This window comes from Alosa pseudoharengus, unplaced genomic scaffold (assembly GCF_046254945.1).
Source record: "Alosa pseudoharengus isolate Yale_2024_CS ecotype anadromous, Long Island Sound unplaced genomic scaffold, YU_APseudo_1.1 YU_APseudo_1.1_scf_20, whole genome shotgun sequence".
In the NCBI taxonomy this organism is placed as follows: Eukaryota; Metazoa; Chordata; class Actinopteri; order Clupeiformes; family Clupeidae; genus Alosa; species Alosa pseudoharengus.
The window spans coordinates 10,156,055-10,178,554 of record NW_027468664.1 but is presented as its reverse complement, the minus strand read 5'-3'; the positions used below and the strand labels follow the sequence as shown (position 1 = coordinate 10,178,554).

Here is a 22,500-nt window from a genome sequence, read left to right as displayed (position 1 = left end):
GCATTCCTGAAGAGAGCCTGTGTGTATCTGGGGAAACTCAGCCTTCTTGCCCCCCCACCATATGCCCCCCATTCTGACAGGCTTGTCCCTGTAACCAGCTCTCTCTCTCTCTCTCTCTCTCTCTCTCAATTCAATTCAAAGGGCTTTATTGCATGACAATTGAGGCGTTTGTATCGCCAGAACAGTCATGCAAAAGGTAAGGAATACACAAATCAAGAAATCAACATCAAAGCAAGAAATAACTACATGTGTATCTACTGTATGTGTAGATATACAGTACTTTTCTTTTTCAGGCCTAATCAAACAGATCATTTGTCCTCATTGTCATCAGTTGTTGGGTTTCTAGATATAGGTCAAGTGTCTCTTACTGAACACATTTTTTTTTTATAGTAAATTGTAACAAATATTTATAATATGTATATAAATATATATTTATTCTAAATAATATGGGTGCTGAGTTCTTGTGAACAAAATGGCCCCTCAATAACATTAAAATGTATTCAATCCAATTCTATTCTCTCTTTCCCTCTTTCTCTCCCTCTGTCCATAAAAGAGAGAAAGAGGGGGAGATTCTTTTTCACCTTTCTGGCACCCTTGCATGATTGCCCCTAACTGTCTGTGAGTCATTTTTAAGTGAGTAAGTAAATCACGTTCGCTGGAGACTGGGAATGTTGTTTTTCTTTCATTATGAGCGGCTGCTACACTTTGTCTTAGTCCACTCTGGACCTCTGTGACACTGGACATGGCCAAGGGCCAGTTAGCTCTGAGCTCTGAGGCTGGCAGCAGAACTCCAGAGGGTGCCCCATCTCCTGAGCTCATCAACATACCGTCTGTGCTTTGAGTGAGAGAGAGCATCTATTTGTGTGTGTGAATGTGTGTGTGTGAATGTGTGTGTGTGTGAGAGAGAGAGAGAGAGAGAGAGAGAGAGAGAGAGACAGAATGGTAGAGTCAGAGAGAGAATGTATGTGTGTGTGTGTGTAAAAGTGAGAGAGCTCGAGAGTGTGTGTGTGTGTAAGATGGCGAGTGTGAATTCTTGCTGTCAGTTTTGTCAACCCAAGCCAAAGCCACAAGGTCACCATTTGATGTCCTCCCCAAAAGCAGCTATCCTCCTACTATGTGGGTCAGTCGGTCTGTGTTCCCAGAACAAAGCATCAAAGACAAGCGCTCCTGTGGAGCCGGTCTCCATGTGGCTAGTCTCTGCTTGTACTCTGTCCATCGCTTTGATTTCATTTGCACTTACATTTGCATGTATTCATTTAGCAGATGCTATCCAAAGCGACTTACAAAAATGAGGAATAACATTCAAGCTACGCTGCAGAGGAGTTCTTAGGTAGCAATTAATAGTACATCCATCAGTACTACCACCAGAGGAGGAGAGTGCAGAAGTTCTAAGTACTAGTTCTAAGTTCTAAGTACTAGTCAACGTGTAGTGAAAGGAGAAGGTGCTAGAAGAAGAAGAAGGTGGAGGAGAGGTGGAGAACCCGCAGTTTGAGGTTTGTGTCTGTAAGACATACTGCTGTAGAGAGGTATGTGTTTTCAGCTGGCCACCACAAAGAGGTTAGTCACCTCTGAATGTTTCCCTTTTTATCTCGGCTACCGTAAATTATCTCGTTCCTTTTGAAGTGTGTGGACAGGTTTGGCAGTCGGTTGAGGACAAGGCAGATGTGTTGCTTTTGAACTTTGCATCGCAGCCTGGCTTTGCCGTCCAAAAAGGCCCCCTGGAAAAGGCTCAAGGATGATGGAGAGCGTTTCTACTACAGAGATTTACAGTGTGTTTTCAGATAGTAGCTGACCCTGCAAGATTCATGCAAGCTCTATGCTAGGTCTGTGCCACAGCTAGGCCAGATCTGAGCCAAAACTGAGCTAGATTTAAGCTCATTCATACCAGATTAATCTAATTCATTCATTCATTCATTCATTCATTCATTAAATGCCACCCCTATCTGGCATTAATTGATTGATTATGTCATATCCAGGTTAGATTCATGACAACTAGGCCAGATTTGAAGATAGTTCATTATATATTTTGCATTCAAAAGTTTCTAATAGCTTCACACACAGAAAATGCCCTTGCTTTAAGCCTTGCAGCTAGCCTAGAAATCTAGACGCGCCCCTAGCGGCAGCAAATTACATTTGCTGCCAGGGCTAGTCTAGCAACTCTCCGTTGGCTTGTGAGCTCCAGAAATCGAGACTTAATCAGGCCATTGAAATCGTGTATAGAGTCTTTGGTGGGCTTAACATAATGATTGATGGCAGAGTTGCAACGGTTTGGCTTGAATTCCCTGCTACTTTAAAACAAATATCCTATTGCGTCCTATTGCGTGCAGAGGGAATTTGAAAGACAACTGATTATCCCGCCCCTCGGACTGAGCACTGCGAACGGTGAGTGCCCAGACCCTACATTTTAATGTGGGTCTGGCTCGCCAGGCTACCTTGCAGCCAGACTCATGACACATCCGAGCCATGTCCTGGTCAGATCTATGCTAGATTGGGATTCCATTAATGCCAGGTGTGATTCAAAATAGGCCTGCCCAATTCATTTTGATTTTTAATTTGAACGAATGCAGTTAGCAAATCACAAAGGCTGCAATTAATTATGCAGCTCGCAACTCAGTGTCTTGTCACATCTTTGAAGGTTTTTATGTGTCATCCTCCTTGCATGAGAGACAATAGCCCCATGCATTTACATGAATACTTCTAATCCAAATAGGATCGGAATAATGGCTCAATCTGAACAAAAATGACACAAATAAACACCTTGATCGTAAAAAAACTGCCAGTCTGATTATAATTTTAATCAGAATGAAAAGGGTGGTGTATATTGTTCTTATTGCGATTGAACAGCCATGTATACGGTCAATCACATAGCTTCTCCAGCAAAAGCACAGCAGCAAAGGCTATTCCGATCAAAGACTCTAGTGCACTTGTACACCCCTGATTGGAATAGAACATACCCCATGTAAACAGATGACACTATATTTTCTTTCTGAAAGGTTTAATTGGACTGACAAAAAAAACTGTCCACTGACAAAAAAAACTGTCCATGTCAATGGGGCTAGTGAACCTCGCTTTAACAGGAGTGCTGTCTTTCTCATGCACTGGGCACAACCCAACTTAAAGCGAAATGTGAAATATTGAACTGAAGCTTGACTTTCAGAAATTATCCTAAATCAAAATTACAGTACAATCGCAATGTCTCTCCGAAAAATTGCACTTAGATATTTTCCCCAAATCATGCAGCCCATAATTCATTATCAGGCCAGATTTATGTCAGATTCATGCCAAAATTCATGCACTTCTCTATCTTCCCGCTACCTCCTTTTTCATCTACCAGTTCTGTTCTGCACTCTCGTCCTCTGGTAATAGTATGGATTAATGTAGTATTAATTGCTACTTTGCATTGTTGCTTGAATGTTATTCCTCATTGTTAGGTAACTCACTTAAATTATTAAATGGATACAATTAATACATGTAAATGTGAATGTAAAATCATGCCGTGTCTGAGACACATCCATGTCAGATGTATGCCACATTGATGCCAGGGATCATCTGGGCCTGATTGATGGCAGGCCTGAGCCAGAGTAATGCGTTTGTTGTGTCTCAGACGTAGCTGAGCTTGTGCTTCCCAAGATGAAGATGAATGAGTTTGGAGAGGTGGGGAGTGGGTCCAAAATCCAAATGCTGAGAGAGATGCACCACAGCTGGGAGAAGTTAAAAACAAAGCCCTCTTACTGATGGAGTGACTCTCTATCAATGTTGAAATGGGGGGAAGAGCTCCACTGTATAGGCCAGGGAGAGAGAGTGAAGGATAGTGTGTTTGTATGTTTTCGTGTGTTTGAAAATGCTTCAACTAGACAAGACATCATCTTTAGGTGAACCATTGTAAACTGGACCCTGGTGAACACTTCAGTCCAACATAAACTTATTTGACCCCAAACCTTTAACAAATAACTTACTTACAACGTTTTAATATAGCTGGTCTGTGCCCATGGAAACAGGGCCATGGCAACACGGATAGGGATACACAGAAGGATATGCCCAAATGGATGAAAACAACGGCTGTGTTTGTGTTTCAGCTGCAGGGCACAAGCTACCGAGAACCAGAGTCCACCAAAAAAAGACGAGTTGTATGACATTGCATCATCCCTTAATGTTCTCATTCCGAGATCGAGTTATACCTCCATTTCCTGCATGGAAGTCTGTCTCTCTCTCTGTGTCCTAAATTTGGTCTTTCTCTTTCACTCTTTCCATCTCTCTTTCCCCCACTATTTCCTCATCTCTCTTGTATTTTCTCCATCTCCCTCTCTCCTTCCCTCTCTTTCTCTCTCTTTCTATCTTTCTTACTCACTTTCCCTCTTTCTCTGTCTCTTTCTGCCTCTGCCTAACTATTTAATGAAGAGGGAATATGAAATTATGTCTGGCAGTCGACTGTGTGATGATGTCATCTCATAACGTGCTGGAAGGCCCGAGCGGTCACAAGTTGTCTGTCTCGCCAGTCACACGCACTGTGTGTTTGTATTTATAATTTTCATCAGACAGGCAAACGCTGTGAGCAATGAAAATACCATTCATGGAATCCATAATGAATAACCACCCCTATCTCTGCAGCAGACAGATTCTACTCCCTCCCAGAGACTAAACGTCTCAGATTTCTCTCACTCTGACCTGAATGGCCTAGGGTTTGGGAGATATGTAAGCATCAGAAATGCCGAAAAATAATATCAAATATTCAACTTTTGTTCAGATTTGTACCTTTAGCTCAATTTGTAAATTGGTAAAGTGCAAGCATTTGGTAAATAACTGCTTTGAACAGATAAGCATTTTTTTGTTATTTAAAAGATGCCCTTGACTACTGTTTAGCGTTAGCCTGGCTAGCGCCACCACTTCTCAATGAGACGTGGTCTGGGAACCAAATGTTCATTTTCTCGTATTTGAAAAAAATGCCCAGATCCGTTTATTGGGTGCCACGGATGTCTATCAAATGCGTCTGTGCATAGCTCATCATCGTCTTGCTTTCCCCCTTGTTCTGTGATTGGTCTCCTATCTCAGGCGAAGATTTGCTCCATGGTCTCCAGGCTGCCTTAGCAGCGTGAATCAGCGCGCAAGGCAGCATGGGAACACCCAGGCTAGTTTAGCGTAAGGGTAACGTGGTTTGTGGATAGAGTCGCTTTGAGTAAATGTATCTGACAAATGCATAAATGTAGTGTATCGTTTGTTCCTTACCATGCCTCTTTCCCTTGTTCCAGGGCGAAGTATTTCCGGGGGAGGAAGCTCAATGGGGAGTGTGAGATCCGTGTTGAGCAGGTTGGTAGCCACACCAATGGATGCTAATACTATGTGCCTGAAGTACAGTATGTCCTCCCTGCTGAAAAAACTGCTAGAAACCAGCTTATGCTGGCTGTTGGTTTTAGCTGTTTTTAACTGGTCTTTGCTGGTTTTCTTCTAGCTCTTGTTGGTCTTTACTAGTGAAGCTGGTTAAGCCGCCAGGTTGACATGCTGGCGTGACCATCTGAGGAAGCTGGTCATGTTGGTGTGACCAGCCTGTGATTTGGGGGACAGCTGGTATAAGATGGTCATGCTGGTTTTCTAGAATTAGCAACATAAGCTGGCATGGCCAGTTAAACCAGCAATGTAAGACCAGCAACACCAGCTAAGATGACCAGCTTGTGGTACGACAAGCAAAAGCAGCTGAATTACCATTGTAAGCCATTGTAACTCTTGTGAAAACATACCTCCAGCTGGTCAACCATCATAGGGTGGTGAAGTTGGTCAACAAGCTGGTCAACCAGCAAACCACCTTAAGTAAGTCAGGCGGATTTTTTCAGCAGGGCTGCCCCATAGTTTATAATGATTATGAGCATGTACACATTATATTAAACTGGAATAAATTAAGCCTTATTGATTTATATTCAGGACTGAATGTGAATAACTGAACTGAACTGGGTTGAATTGATTTGAATTGAATGTAATTCAAGTTAAGTTATCTCAACTAATGAGCCTGGGCTGGCTGTACTGTGAGGCCTTTGCACTGGCTATGTCAGCTAGTTGAAGTTGAAGTTGAATTCCACCACTTAAGCTCTGCAGTCCTCTGCTCAAGTGTGTGATGGGTATCTACACTAAAAGAGAATAGCTCTGCTATGTCTTGTCTACCACAGACCGAGTCCAATACTGGCTAATGTTAACATTTACTGTCTCTTTTTTCTGTCGTTTGATGAATACCAAGCCATTTTTGGAAGTAGAAAACTGATTCATGGTCACAATGTGAGCTGAAATTCCAAAGTTTTGTATCACAATCACTTACACTTAAGCTATATCTAAAATGTTAAGTCTAAATGTATTCTCACACAATGCAGCAGACATTTAATACCCACGACCAGTGTGGCTTGAAAGAAGTTAGCCTTTGCGTAACCTCATGGTGTGTACTTAACATGTGTTCATGAATTTTTAGTTGTAGGTCCAGTTGCCAATGTATACGTAGGGCTACACCAGAGTCTAGACGTACAGAACGACAGTGGGAAGATAGCATCTCGCTCTCCCCCCAGACAACCCCTGGTGGTGCCATACATCTGCAAGCCATTGAACCCCCCCGCCCCCCCCCCCCCCAAACACACATTTTTGTCTTCGAAATGAATGGCTGGGATTTTATGGGAGAGAGGAAAGGAAAAAGAGCTAGCAAACCGCAGAGCTAGCGCAAAGGGTGTCTGTTTGCCCGGCTTCGGTTGTTGTGGCTGCATGGCACTCTGTTGTGGGGAAGTGGGGATTTCTTTTGGCTGGCTGGAGAGAAAAACTCCCCCAGGGGCAGGTAGAGAAACTGTGAAAAGAGAGCAAGAGAGAGAGAGAGAAACAGAGAGAGAGAACAATAATAAAAAATTCCTCTGTCTGCTGCCACCTAGCAATCTCCTATAAAGAAGTACTGTGGCAGCAACGATCAGCTGTAAATCAAGATGTTGTGCCGTGGCAAGTCGCAGTGTCAGACACTGTCCATCCTCGAATGCCATCGACTTCGTTTTTTTGTTGTCATTTCGCCATCACCCCCCCCCCCCCCCCCCCAAAAAAAAAATAAAAAAAAAAACGGCCATGTCCTTTGTTGCTATGGTGATGAATGCTCGATTCCTCAACCTGCCCAACTTGGCTGAACTTTGTAGTGGGTGTTTTTCTTTTCTTGTTTTTCTTTCACTCGTTCACTTGACTTAAAAGTGTGGTGGGGGGCATGGGAGTACAGAGGCACAGTCCTATAAGAGAAGAGATGTGGTGTTTTGAAAATGACATATAAATACCTTCCCTTTTATCCCCTTGTCCTCCCCTTCAATTCCTGTCTTTCACTCTTTTTTTTCTTTCACACCATCAGCCTCTTCTTTTTGATTCTCTCTCATTTGTTCCTTTTCCTCCATTCTCTCTTCTCTCATTTGCCCGCCCTCCATTTTCTCATATGCTCTTCATGTCTCTCGTGCTGTTCTCCACTTTACCCTCTGTAACCCTGTTTCTCTTTCTCTTTTCCCTCTTTACTTACCACTATGCCCACTCTCTTTCTCCCACTTTCTCTCTCTCTCTCTCAGTCTCTCCCCTGTTCCTGTCAGCTCTGGTTCTCCCTCACACCCACACAAAAAGCCCTAAGTAGTCCTGTGCTTCTCGTGCCCGTTGCCATATAAGGTACCAGCTGGAGAGAGCAAGTGTGCCATGGAAAGAGGAGCATAGACCACCCAGACCATACGGACAGGACTTAGGGTGCTCAGAGCTCTATAAAAAAATAAAAAAAGCCCAGGGGCCTGTGATGTCCAGACAGTTTTGCAGTAAAGTCCCACTGTTAGCAAGCATCTCAAAATGCTGCACGCTAGATTGCCCGTATCACTGGCCTGGTCTGTTGATATAAAGCTATGCCACACACAGGTAGAGTCCATCTGAAGTTTATATTAGCCGGATGTCTAGTGTAGGTGCTAAAATGCTGCCAAACACGTCCTGACTAAAACGTAACATATTCATGTAGGATTGCCCATTCACTGCTTGCCATCCAGGCTTACTGTAGGTCAAATGGTGTCTCTACTGGTATTGCAGCTGGTGTAAGTGATATTATTTATCTGGCATTTTATCTGACATTTACACAAAGTGACTTTACATTTAGAATGCTATCACAAACATCCTGAAAGCTATCACAAAAATAAAGGTTTAATGCATCAGCTAGAACATTTGAACATCATGCAACTCCCTTAACCAACCAACCAGACACATTTAAACAAGATTGGATATTTTTGCAAAAACGCTCCCACTGAGTGGCCTGTTTGCCTGAGGCAGTTCAAGCACACTGTGCACAGGTGGCTGATTGCACTGTCCGCCCTGGCAGTAAATGACCCAGATTCTGGTTCATGCCCGTGCCAGATTTGGCCCAGCATTGGCAGGTTAGACAGGTAGGGTCTCGCGCCAAATACTCAAGGCCGTGCGGGTGCGTTAGTTTTGGGCAACGTAACAGTCAATCAAGGAAAAACTCGCACGCCATTGTTTGCCGTTGAAAAATGAATAAACGAAGTGTTTAATCCATCAACCAATGTGCTACCAAGTGAGGTGATGTACAAACGTTTCGGTCCTCAGCACTGATGAAGGTCTGAGGACTGAAACGTTTGTACATCACCTCACTTGGTATTCATTTTTCAACGGCAAACAATGGCGTGCGAGTTTTGCCCAGCATTGGCAGCCATCTGGGGTAGCAACCTAACTGCCTTGCCTTGCCTTACATACCCTCAGGAAAGTGGGGCACAACTTGACACTAAGCTGCCCCCCGGCCTTGATGGACACTTACTGGATCTTATCTTCTAACGAGTGTCCTTGATTCTATTCTCGTGGACGCCTCTCAATATGTTATCCCATCCCTTCAAGTGGCACTCTTTGAGCTTCGTCCAGAGAGCCATGTCAGTGTCCACTCCAGTCACAAGCTGGACTCCTTTCACTCTGTGTTAGTGCTGATAACTCTCCAGCCTCTCTGCCTTTGTAGTCCAAGAGATGTGCTCCAATTCGGTTGCACGTAAGTCTGTGCCCATTTTTTCCCCTTTCCTTCTTTCCTTTGAATAGCCTGTGTCTGTGTAAATGGACATGAAGTGCATTGTAAATTGCTGAAGCTACAGCTCTGACGTCAGCACGAAGGGTGCAGCTGTATAATGGATGTTACTGGAATGGATTAAGACAGAGCATGCGTGTTGGTATTTGGTCCTCTCGAAGCCCCCTGCAGCATCTTTTCTTCAAGATAGCTGTTTGCCGATTCCTGGTTATGGGCCAGAGAAGACCAAAGCAATTTGACGATAGCAAACTGGATGATTAGCTTCTCATAGAGTTGTCCAGCTGCTGTGAGGACGTGGTCTCGTCGGCGGGTTTTGTTCAGCACTGTTTCCCCCCTCGAGCGAAGCAGCAGCAGCAGCAGCAGCCCTTTCTCTGCCAGGTGGTACCTGGGACCACATCTGTTCTCCAGAGCCATGAGCTCAACGAGGGTGGCACGCTACCCGGTCTACCCACAATGCCCTGTGTTTCTTGGCATCGCACCAGTGCGTCGGCGGGCTTTGTAATCCTCACCGTTTTATCAAACAGACCCTGCGGGCTGCGGCTAGGTGACATCGCTGTTTATGTTCCCTTCTGCAAGGTCTGATACCAGTCTAAGGGGGCATCTGGACAGAGCGTTGGCACGGCCATAGATGGTAGGCATTCCCAGTCGATGAGTTGCCCAGGTCTACCTTAGGTCATGCCACACAAGGTGTTATGCCACCCACGCTCCTCGGCCGGGTCAGGTCTGCCAGGTTCATGACACCTAAACCGTTTCTTTTCTAAATTCAGCATTTAATATTTACATTCACATTTCACACAGACACCTTTTACTCCTATAAGCTATTTACAGAACAGTCAATACAGTACATGTTTTTGGGAGGAAACAGCCATCGTGTTCGAGTTGCCAGCCCCTTTCTATTCTAGCTGAGGAATAGCGAAGATGATTAAGTATTTCTGTTCAGCTATACTAACAACAGCAAGCTTTTCAGTTCACCACCCATGGAGTCTGCTGTTGTAGCTTTTACATTCATTCAAAACCCAGCTTCAGAGAGGAGAAGTCCTACCACTTTCTGCATTTGTTCTAACCATTCACAAAACCAGCTGATTCTAAATAGCACAACTCTTCAGCCAGGTAGATGAGTTAGTTGGTAAAATCCCCTGTAGAGGAAAGTAGAACTAATAGGTAGAACCACAGGCAGGACTGAATATATGGTAGGACTTTCTGAAGCCAGATTTTTCCTCCCCTGATTAATACATCAGAGTAGGCCACTTGTGTCACAGAGGGACTTTTCCTCTTCTTCAGCTGCCAGAGTTCATCAGTGTTGGTACTCAATTGAACTGGTTATATCTGGATAAGCCAGTTTGGGTATATAAAATCTAAATTGAGGTTCTTAAAATATATTAAATGATTCGGCAAGCTTATAAGTGAACATCTGCTGTTTGATGATTGGCATCTGGATCAAAAGATAGCTGCTGCCCTGTCAGAGAAGGCAACCACTTCAGTCAGTATGGGAACTATTTGAGAACCACCAAATCACAGCAAGCATCAGCCTGAAGACAAATGCATACACACACACACACACACACACACATGCATGCAGGCATGCATGCATACACTCAAACACACACACACACACACACACACACATACTGTACATGCATGCGGGTATTCCTGCACACACTCAAACACATACACACCCTCATACACTCTCAGACACACACACACACACACACACACACACACACACACACACACACACACATATACTGTACATATACCCGCATGTGCACCTTATTTAACATTACTAACTTAGTTAGCATGCACGCACAAATAAACACAAACACATACACACAGTGTCACACTCACAGACACATAACCACATGCAGAGACACACACACACACAGATCTAGACACACACATACACACGCATGCATACAGGCACAGATGTTCTCACCCCCACACTCACATGCACGTCCACGCGCTTGGTTTTTCGGTTTATCTGCAGTACGTAATTTAAAAGTCCCCACTTTGGAAGAGCAGTGTTTGTAAATATCAGTGTGGGGGGGTGTGTGTGGGTGGGGGTGGGGGTGCTGTGCGGGAGAGGCATGAGTGTTTATTTTACAGGGGGACATAATGGGCCGTTAAATGAGAGGCTGCTCGGCGGAGGAAGGGCCACGGCTAAAAATGGACCCATGTGACGGGAGAAGCAGAGAAGCTCTGCCTGGCTCACTTAAAAAAAGAAGCAAGTCAAATAGTGTCCTATGCTATTCTTGCTGCCTCTGCATTTTTTTCTTTTTTTAAATACAGTTTATTTGCTGACTTGCGATGAGGTGGGATGTTTGCTGTTGGTGGCACGTGAGCCTGTAAAATATATTTTGGAACTGATGTTTTCTTATTTTGAGAGTTGCACTTCAGAATGGGGGAAAATATTGTGATTAACACACACACCCCTAACACAACAATTACTCCCCCCCAACAGACAGACAGACACACACACACACACACACACACACACACACTAACTAATCCTGTAGAATAACAGAGCTTGTGAGACATTCCCCAATGTCCTCTTTCTGGTTCTATTAACTCATTATCCATCAATCCCAATTTTTTGCCACCTCAACACAAAATCTAAAATTGCCACAGTACAGCTCAACCAATGCAATGCGTTGCACACACACACACACACACACACACACACACACACACACACACACACACACACACACACACACACACACACACACACACAAACACACACACAAACACACCTCACAGTACACCTCACTCTCTCTGGCTTTACGGAAAATATCTCTGACCCGCTCTAAACCCAGTGACACCAGTTAAAAGAATCTTCCAGAAATACCCACCAGGATTCCCGGACGAGCTTTGTGCTGCGGCTTGACTGATGAGAACTGGACAGGAGGGGGGTGGGGGTAGGGGGACGTGTCGGTGGTGGCGGCGGCAGCGTTAGGGAGTTGGCAGCGAGCGCTGAATCTGGGGGCGGTTCTGAGGGCTTGAAGGGCCCTCTCTTTGTCATGAGTGAGTGGCTGCCGCCGGGAGTTGAGGCTGCCGCCTTTTGGTGCACAGCATTCTCAGCCAAGCTCCAGGCCTAAACAGCACCCTTCACACCGTGGTTATACCAGGGTTGCACTCGACAATGAAGATGAGACACAAATGAGGAGAAAGAGTGATTTGGGGTTTTTATCGTAGATGAGGAAGTTTACAGCTTTTCCCAGTCGCCAGATACATTTCCTGAACTTCATAACCACACAAGTCAGTACAATAATCAGTGCAAACCTCAGCCTTTGGTGACACAGTCAAATGTCTCATTTTAAACCACAGCCTTTTCCTGTCAAAACAGAAGTCAAAAATGGTCTCAGGTGAGGTTTATGATATGTGGATGATGATTTAGAAAATGAATTCATGTTCTTTTTACTTTCCATCTATGTATCCCACCACTGCCAAGCACCTTTGGGTGGCAGCCGTGGCCTACTGGTTAGGGAATTAAGGAATTAGGGAATCAGACATGTGACCAAAGGGTGACCGGATGGGTAAAATGCAGAGAGATTTCCCTCGGGATCAATGATAGTATCTATCTATCTATCTATCTATCTATCTATCTATCTATCCATCCATCCATCCATCCATCCATCCATCCATCCATCCATCCATCCATCCATCCATCCATCCATCCATCTATCTATCTATCTATCCATCCATCCTTCTATCTTGGCAATACAGATCATTAGTCTATCAGGCAGACAGTTCTAGACAATAGCACCAGTGACTGGGGCGTCTTGGGGTGTCTTACTTTCTGCCCCCTTCCACAGCCTTTCAGATCACTTCCAAGCCCCCTTCACAGAGAGGTCTGCGAGGGGGATGCCATCCATACAGATAGCATGGGTGGAACGGGAGAAAGAGGGATCAGCTCAGAGGCCATTTGTCCCGTTGGTCCATTTCCTGTTTTCCTTTCCCAGGCCAGGAAGGCATCCAAAACAAGCCCTGAATGCATAACCCTGACTGTAACCATGGCGCTCTGAAACCGATCCAGTTCTCTCATTCTCTCCTCTCTCTGTCACTTTCTGTATCTTTCTTCTATCCCCCTCTCTCTCTTCTTTCTTTCTGTCTGTCTTTCTCTCACTCTGTCTTTCTGTCTTTCATTTTCACTCTCCTTTTTTCTGCTTTTATTTCTCTCTCTCTCTCTCCCCCTCCTCTCTCTGCCTATCTCCTCCACCAATTGTCATCACCGATACTTCCTTGATACAGCCAACGATCCAGTCATTTTCTGTCTCGCGTTTGTCTTTGCCAAAATAGAGAGGGAAATAGCTCATGGGTTTATCTGGTCATAGAAAACGTCACTGTAGGCTCCTGCAAAGGAGATTGTTATTTTGCCAAAGGTTGTGTCAGAGAGAGAGAGAGAGAGAGAGAGAGAGAGAGAGAGAGAGAGAGAGAGAGAGAGAGAGAGTGTGTGTGTGTGTGTGTGTGTTTGTGTGTGTGTGTGTGTGTGTGTGTGTTGTCCTTGCTGTCTTCAGGGCTTTGCTTGGCAAAACTGAGACTGCATGGTGCACAGATGTTTCTCTCAGTGTAGCGTATCTGCTGAAGAGCAAGAGAAGCACAAAAAGGAACAGGGCCAAGCATGTGTCCTTGAGGCACACCATTCCACTCTGCATGGCAGGGGCTCCTGCAACAACCTGCAAATGAGATTATGGTCTTCATTCAAAACGGTTTTGTTTTGTTCTGTTTTCTTGGAAAACCAGTGAAGGTAAGGGAATCAGGTCTGACAGACTGCATTTGTTTTGCTGTTGTGAAATATGACCTGGAGGCAAATCACGCTTGCCAAAGAACTTGGACAGTTAACCTCATTTGTCCCAAATCTCATAATCTAATCTGCTTTAGGACAATCTGATGATAATCTGATAATCAAAACTGATGAACTGACCACAGTAATGCCCAAATACCCAGTGGTAGATGTTTTGCTACCATATTTAGATGTAGCATGGTTGCATTTGAATTCTTACCAGCCTAAATTCCACACAGCCAGAGTCATCCATCCCTCATTTTCCTCTCACTCAGTTATAAATCAAAGTGGTTTTGCACCACCTCGCACTTCTGGTGTATGCAGCCATATTTTGAAACTTCAGGCATCTCTGGTCGTGTCGTTAAAAGGGACGGCTGAGTTGAGTTTACATCTGCTTTTGTGTGCTCTGACACGCACTGGCAGTGGCCTCTAAACATAATGCTTACACAGATGACCCTTGTTTTGCTGGCAGTGCTGGGGATGCCAGAGGGTAGTTTTGATAGCTGGTTGTTTTGGAGTCATTCAGAGACATTTTAGCGCCTCAGTCTCAGTATCAGGATCCCTTTTTACCTGGCGTCTCCCTCTCTCCTCTTATGTGAATTGAAAGACTTGTGAGCCAGATTAAAAATTGGAACAAATTGGTGCTTTGTTTGTTTTTGCTCAGTGAAATGTTGGGGGAACAATGGAGTAATGTGGTGTTGCTGTTTACAGTGACTAATGAATTTGTCAGATTTTGCTTCTCATAGAATAGTTTTGTATGACATTTAAATGCCAAATATATGTCTTTGTCAGAGATGTGTACTTGCTGTCACTGTGTTTGAGTTTCACTCTAATAGAATGAAAAGTGCTTCCGTTCTGTTTTCGGAGGAACTTGATGTCACACAAATGAAAAGAATGTTAGATATCAGATACAGTATCAGTCTAAAAAAACATTCTCTCTCCTCATCCCTTCATTCTATCTGATACCCCACAAACAAACATACGCGCGCGCACACACACACACACACACACACACACACATACACACACACACACATACACACACACACACATACACACACACACACACACACACACACTCACACACACACACACACACACACACACACTCACACACACACACACATACCACAACATTACCCCATGCTGTCCCGTCTCCCCCCTCCAGCTTGCCTGGCATTCTCTCTTTTTTTCTCTCTCCTCTCTTTCTCTCTCTCTCTCTCTCTCTCTCTCTCTCTCTCCTCCCCCTCTCTTTCCCTCTCTCCCTCCTCTGTCTCTTTGCCCAGCACCCACTTCAGCGTCTCCTCTTTGTAAACATTTGACAAGCCTGTGCTGGCTTGAGCGGGTTTGAGAGGGAGAGCTGGAAAACAGAGAGGCAGCTCTATCTCCCAGGCTCTCTGGCGGCCACATTAGCCACATGACCACGTCTATTTATGTAGTCCTTTTCTCACTTGACCAATAAACCAGTGATACTTTTTTTTACAGAAAGTGATCATCATTACCTCCCAAAGAAAAGGACAATATAATATGTCTGTTTTTTTTCTGATGTGTGTGGGGGGCAATTAGGCCTTTCCCATATTTCTTCATTTGAGATCTCACCCACACACAAAATCCCCTAAGAAACATCTTATAATGGCTGTAATATAGCAGCATTGATACACAATTCAATGTTGTGTATACACAACAATGACAACACAATGTTGTGTGTTGTCCACAATGTACTGTATGCTCTGTGTTTGTGGGAAGTATTGTATTTTATGTAATGAGAGTTTGCTGGCTAGTATGTATAAAGTCATTCTTTTAAGAGGTTATCAGTCTATGGACATCTTAATGATGTTTTATTATTATGTGGGATACTTTTAATGCATGACATTAGGGGGTAATATTCATATCCTGGTAATTCTCATGGGATATAAGCCATAATAGAATGCTTTGCCTACCCTTCAGGCATTATTCCCTGCTGGGGTCTCAGTCTATACCTGAGATCTTCCCCCAGTCTATTCACAAACACACACACACACACACACACACACACACACACACACACACACACACACACACACACACACACACACACACATTCTTACACAATACACACTTACACATTCTTACACAATACACACTTACACATACTTGCTTGCACACATACACATTTTATTAACAAATCAAACATAAAGACAAACACACACACAAGCACACACATGCACACACATGCACTTTCACACACACACACACACACACACACACACACACACACACACACACACACACACACACACACACAAACAAACACACACACACACACATGCATATCCTCTGAGTGTTTCACAGAGCTTGATTAAGTTATTAGGGTATCCCAGCAACAAGCGTCACAAGGCCAGTGAAGGCTTGGAGGCAGCAGACAACAGGGGGATAACTCAATTTAGAACACACACACACACACACACACACACACACACACACACACACACACACACACACACACACACAGTCCATCTTCTGCTGAAGACACATCAGGGAATGGACTTTTTTTCTCTCTTTATTGTTCTACTGGTACCCCCCCCCCCCCCCCCATTGCTCTGTCTTACCCCACAACTATCTTTCTCTCTACTGCTCTGTCTTACCCCACAACTATCTTTCTCTCTACTGCTCTGTCTTACCCCACAACTATCTTTCTCTCTACTGCTCTGTCTTATGCCACAAATATTAGTCTCTTGTCTCTGTCTCTGTCTATTTGTTTTCCTCTTTCTCCCTCTCAGTCATATTTTTCTCTCTTTGCTCTCTTTCCCATTTGAGTCCCCCCTGTATCTCTCTATCATTCTCTTTCTTTTACTCTCTCTCTCCGTTTCCCTTACTAGTCACCCTCTGTTTCTCTCTCTCTCTCTCTCTCTCTCTCTCTCTCTCTCTCTCTCTCTCTCTCCTCGGCACCAGCAATATCCACAGAATAGTGGCAGAATGTCCTTCCTGCCAGACTTCCCTTCTTCTTAATTGTAATTTCCTGCAGACTTGCTGTGATGCAGTGTCTTTCTCGGGTCTTTAACGCCTGCCTTGCTACCCCACTCACAGTAGCACTGACTAACAAATGGTGCTGTGAGCCTGCACTGGAACATCAGCCGGAGGTTAAAACAGACCAGATGTTTGAACCTGGTTCAATATTATGTCACTAATGACACCCTGTCTAGCCATATTTGTTAAATTTATACTTTTAGCAATTTAGGCAATTACATAAAATAGATGTAGATATTAATGTAATGCAATTTGGTGTGTATCATAGTGTTTTTTGTTGTTTTTATGTGTGCTGTGCTACCATTATAGCCTGAACCATTTATGACTGCTATTTTCTCTCCTGTTCTTTCCCAGGCTGAGTTTACAGAGATCAACTTGGCATCTTATGTCAACAGCGGCTGCATGATCGACATGCAGGTCACAAGAGGTGGAACTAAGGTGGTCAGGTAAGGGGTTTTCATAATGACTCATAATTCACCTGAAATGAGACATTTATGCAATACAGAGAGAGAGAGAGGACGAGAGAGAGAGATGCAATATGTCATCAGAGCTTCTGCTTCTGGACACACACACACACACACACACACACACACACACACACACACACACATACACACATACAGAGCAATGACGAATAACCTTCTCTGAACCTGTCACTGTCACACAGACTTCACGGAGCCAATAAAACATAGGAAGCATCACAGCTATACCACAGGGTCTTTATCATTGTCCACATTTTACTGACATACATTTTTGATGTATGCCCCATGTTGCATCTTACCCAGAGATATACAATGTACCACAGTGGTACTGTACAAAGAAAGTGTGTATCAAGTGCACTGTACTGAAATTCACTTACCAGTACATGAATCAACTCCACATCTAGCCACCTTGCCATGTTGCCCACAGGCATATGTCATCTGTTCAGCTGACATTTCGTGTGTGTGTGTGTGTGTGTGTGTGTGTGTGTGTGTGTGTGTGTGTGTGTGTGTGTGTGTGTGTGTGTGTGTGTGTGTGTGTAGGGCCTGTTATTGGCTAATCTAATTAGCTAATGTGCTGCATGTGGTGCTTTGTTAGCAGCGTAGCTTACCCGCTCATTACGTTTGCACAGGATGACTGGTGCCCCTTTCACTTCATGGGCCCGTCTAACATGAATGTGAAATTAAAAAGGGTGGAAGCTGTCTCCTTCCAGACAGTTTTTCACGTTCGCTGCAGTGACAGTTCAAATTGGTACACGTCATGGCAGCTAAATGAATAACTTGGTTCAGCATGAGAGGTTGAGTGGTAAATTGACTTGTATTAAGAGTGACTCATCGAAACATCAAAACGCCCTAATTGATTGACATTCAGGATGACAGCCACGTCTGAAGCGCAAACATGGTAGCTGTCAAAATATTTTCCTTTTTTGCCCCTTTCTTTTCACTTGTGATTGACAGATTGACAGACCGGTTTAAATGTTTTACTCCATTTGTGCCCATTTAGCAGGGGCCAGTTGGTGGTAGTGATAGCGGTAGCAGTCTCCCATATCCCATAGGAGTCGGCGCACTGAAGCATCGGGAGTCATGGGAGTTCACCCAAGTGTACGTTCATCTAAATAGATGAGCTAATGGAATTCGTGTATGCCCCCGCCGGCTTAAAGAGCCAAGCAAAGCTTTAATAAAACGCGATAATATTGGCTTCTATTCCTAGACCATGGGACCTATAGACGTGGCGTAAAGGCCCAGAGGGAAAAAGGAAACGTCTTTACCCTTATCCGACAAAGCTTTTCAAGTGACAGCTCCTTCTATACCGTGAGACACTTTCCCATACATAAACGTGCAGATAAACTTGCTGTATGGTTCCCAGGCGCTTGGAGACCAAAGGCCTTTGGTTGTTTCGAGACATACTTGCTCGTTCGGTCTCAGGCGATTCGCACGGGCCATATGTCTGAGGGGAAGGAGGGAGAAATTTGCACGCCATGGTTCCTGGCAGTGACCCCAGATGTCTCTCCTTACATCTCAGTGGCCTGGGATTGCTCCCATAGCATAGCCGTCTCCCAAGCTGCCACCCCGGCAATTATGTTATTCTCATAACACTACGGTCTCGTTATGGTTTCATATGAAATCAAGTTTATTCATGAATAGAAAGCATATTTCAAACCAGGGAGGTTTGGATGTAACAACAAGGGTTTTCATATATATGCCTTAAAATAAGATATAAAATCCATGGCTCAGACAAAGCAGATGTGGTCCAAGATGACCATGTTAATCGCTTTGAATTAAACATTAGCACTGTAGTTGAACCTCAGATTTGTTTTGCGATCATTGCTTCAGTGGAGGCGCACTCCCATGTCAACCCCACAAATTACCCACTGGCTCTTTAAATGAGTCTTTTGAAGGTGAGTACGTACCTGTTTTTCCATTTTTGGGAACACTGCTAGTTTTTGACAACGCGCAAACCTGCTCCTGACAGGTTGGGATGCGATGTGATGTTGAATAACATTTCGCCTCAGCAGTCCACCTCACTTCTCCTCCCCCAAACTGCATGACGTGTTTGTCTGACATCTTCAGCAATAGCAGCAAGCCAGAAAAGGAAAGAATGGAAGTGCATTACTCATAGCATTTGGCTGCGCTGATTCTTCAAGATGAAAACTTCTGACAGTCATAACAAGACGTGCTTTTGATCTGTGACAGTAAAGAGAATCGATTGGACAGTAAAGTACGAGGAGTGAAGTGCGTGTGTGTGTGAGAGTTTGTGTGTGTGTGTGTGTGTGTGTGTGTGTGTGTGAGAGAGAGAGGTGTTAAGGCTTTACTCAGCCTCATACCGCCGCTGTCAGTTGTGTAAGATCAGAGCTGGAGATTCTCTGTGATGAAGCACTACTAACACAAATCTGACCTCTGGAGAAAGTTCAGTCAGTGACAAACACGTGTGCTCTTGTGTACACACACACACACAAACACACACACACACACACACATGCACACACACAAAACGTGTGTATACGTACCCATGCACACACACAAGTGTGTATACACTTACACTTGCACATACGCAGAAAGGGCACACCACATAGAAGCACACTCACACACACACATACAAACATTTGTATACACTTGTGCATGCGCACACACACAGAAAGGGACAGCACAAGGAAACACGCGCACACACACGTGGACACACACACACACACACATGCACCTCTTGCCAAGCATCCACCGCTTTAACGCTCCCTGTCATTAACTCCCTAATGGACAGATGCAAAGTACATCTTGTGTGTGTGTGTGTGTCTGTGTGGAGGGGTATCTGGTATGGCAGAGCACACTGAACACTATGTCCAAAACCCTGCTGTTTCATTAACCGCACACACACACACACACGGACACACACACACACACACACACACACACACACACACACACACACACACACACACACACACACACACACACACACACACACACTCCCTTCTCTGCCTTCCACGTTTGCCCTCCTCTGACTAGACCCACGCCAGCTCTCTAACCCCCAAGCAGAGGCTTTGGTCTGGCGTGGGGCCTCCGCTCTGGGGCAAATGAAATATAATTAGCCCCATACAGCCCCCACCAGCCAACCAGCCAGCCAGCCAGGCAGGCAGGCAAAGTGCCCCAGCCGTGTTCCATCACCACCACACATCCACCACCATCATGCTCTCTTGATTATAAAAGGCCAATAAATCATCGTGGTGATTCGCTTTAATGGCAAACGCAGAGCACAGAGCACAGAAAATGGCCTGGGCCTGGTTGGAGCAGTGATGAACTTTGGGGAGAGGGTTGGCTGGAGCACACAGGAGTGTGTGTGTGTGTGGGGGGGGGGGCTGCATAGACCTGCCTGCTGTATAAATTGGATGTGTTGAAACAGATGGTGTTTTTGTGTGTGTGTGTGTGTGTGTGTGTGTCTGTTTCTGTGGAATCAGAGGGGTTTTGGGGGGAGAGAGGAGGTTATCTCCCTTGGCTTCACAAATACACAGATTTATTTAGTTAATATTGAGCTGAAGACATTGAATTGTGCTTGGTGCTTGGAAGAGGGGTCTTCAGCGCAGCTGGGCTGGGAGGCGGTTGAGTGCAAGTAAACAGCAACTGGTTTGACAGAGATGGTGAAACTGTTGTAGTGGTTGTGTATATCTTCATCCTTATTTATAACGATCAGAAAGGGCATGACTCGACAGTATCTTATCATTGCAAAGACTGGTAGACAAAGCACATACACGTGCAGACAGACAGACACACACAACACACACACACACACACACACACATAGACTCAACTTTGTATTCTTAATCAGTAGTTACTCAGAAAATTACACATGGCTTTAAACCACCCAACCTATAGACAATGACAGGCTTGCTTGCACATACAGTAAATCCTTTCTCCCTTAAGATTTCCCAACCTTGTGGGAAATGGCAGTGGCGGGACACAAAGCCTTGTAACTTGTGTGTATCTCTGTGTGTGTACAGTATGTGTGTGTGTGTGTGTGTGTGTTTGTGTGTGTGTGTCTTGTAACTTGGCTGAGGATGACACGGGTCTGTCTCTTCATCTTCTGCTGACTGATACTCCCATCTCCATGGCCATGTGGGGGAGTGGTGCAGCACGGTTCCTACTGCACTCCTGGAGTCTAGGTCTAAGTCTTAGCCTGTGTTGGATATCATGCATAGCTTACACACACACACACACACACACACACACACACACACACACACATTTACATTTAAATATAAGTATAATATAAGTATATATACTCGTTTGATCCCGTGAGGGAAATTTGGTCTCTGCATTTATCCCAATCCGTGAATTAGTGAAACACACACAGCAGACAGTGAACACACAGTGAGGTGAAGCACACATTAATCCCGGCGCAGTGAGCTGCCTGCATCAACAGCGGCGCTCGGGGAGCAGTGAGGGGTTAGGTGCCTTGCTCAAGGGTACTTCAGCCATGCCTACTGGTCAGGATTCGAACCGGCAACCCTCCGGTTACAGGTCCGAAGTTCTAACCAGTAGGCCACGGCTGCCCCTTTAACTCATTGAATGCCAAGCTGTTTTCTGAAGCTTTGTCCTAGAGTGCCAGCAATCTAGACCATTGTTGATTATTTTTGTACAGCCACAGCATATTCTGTGTTATAGCTATGAACACATACAATGGCTCGTTTGAAAGGTGAGACTTTAAGCTCTGAGTGGGTGCAAACCGTGTATTTCTACACGCTTCTGTTCCTGAGAAATCGCAAGCTGAACAGTGGCTAGTTTTCATCAAAATCGCTGTTTTTTTTTCTAGAAATGGAGATATTGGGCTCTATCGTGCACACCAGCGCAATTGACTTTGTATACTCGCGCATTCGTCTTTCCTATTTTGCAGTCAGCGCATATTAGAATTTTCTCTCAACAGGTACATGTGCGCCCACGGGGGTGTTTCAGCGAAAAGAGGGGGCGTGTTCTAGTGCAAACGGTCCCTGTTGATATTTTGCAATTTCAGAAAACAATTCCGCCACAGACCAGGAACCTCATGGTCTAAAGTCAGTGGCGCAAATTCAGATGCTATTTTAAGGGCGCATGCATGGCCACAGGCCTGCAGAAATGAATGCTATGCACACCGATCTACAGACACCCTGTGCACAGATGGAAACATTCAAAGCCTTGATAATATTTGTCCATTTCCCGATTTT

General features: G+C 44.7%; 1 protein-coding gene across 1 annotated transcript in view; it reads left to right on the top strand.

The window, feature by feature from the left end:
• Positions 1-22,500, top strand: part of syn3 (synapsin III) — a 113,599-nt gene that overhangs the window by 15,178 nt on the left and 75,921 nt on the right. Inside the window, exons 2-3 of the mRNA XM_076296512.1 lie at positions 5,247-5,304; positions 17,187-17,278. Of these exons, the coding sequence (XP_076152627.1) occupies positions 5,247-5,304; positions 17,187-17,278 (150 nt within the window). The remainder of the gene's footprint in view (positions 1-5,246; positions 5,305-17,186; positions 17,279-22,500) is intronic.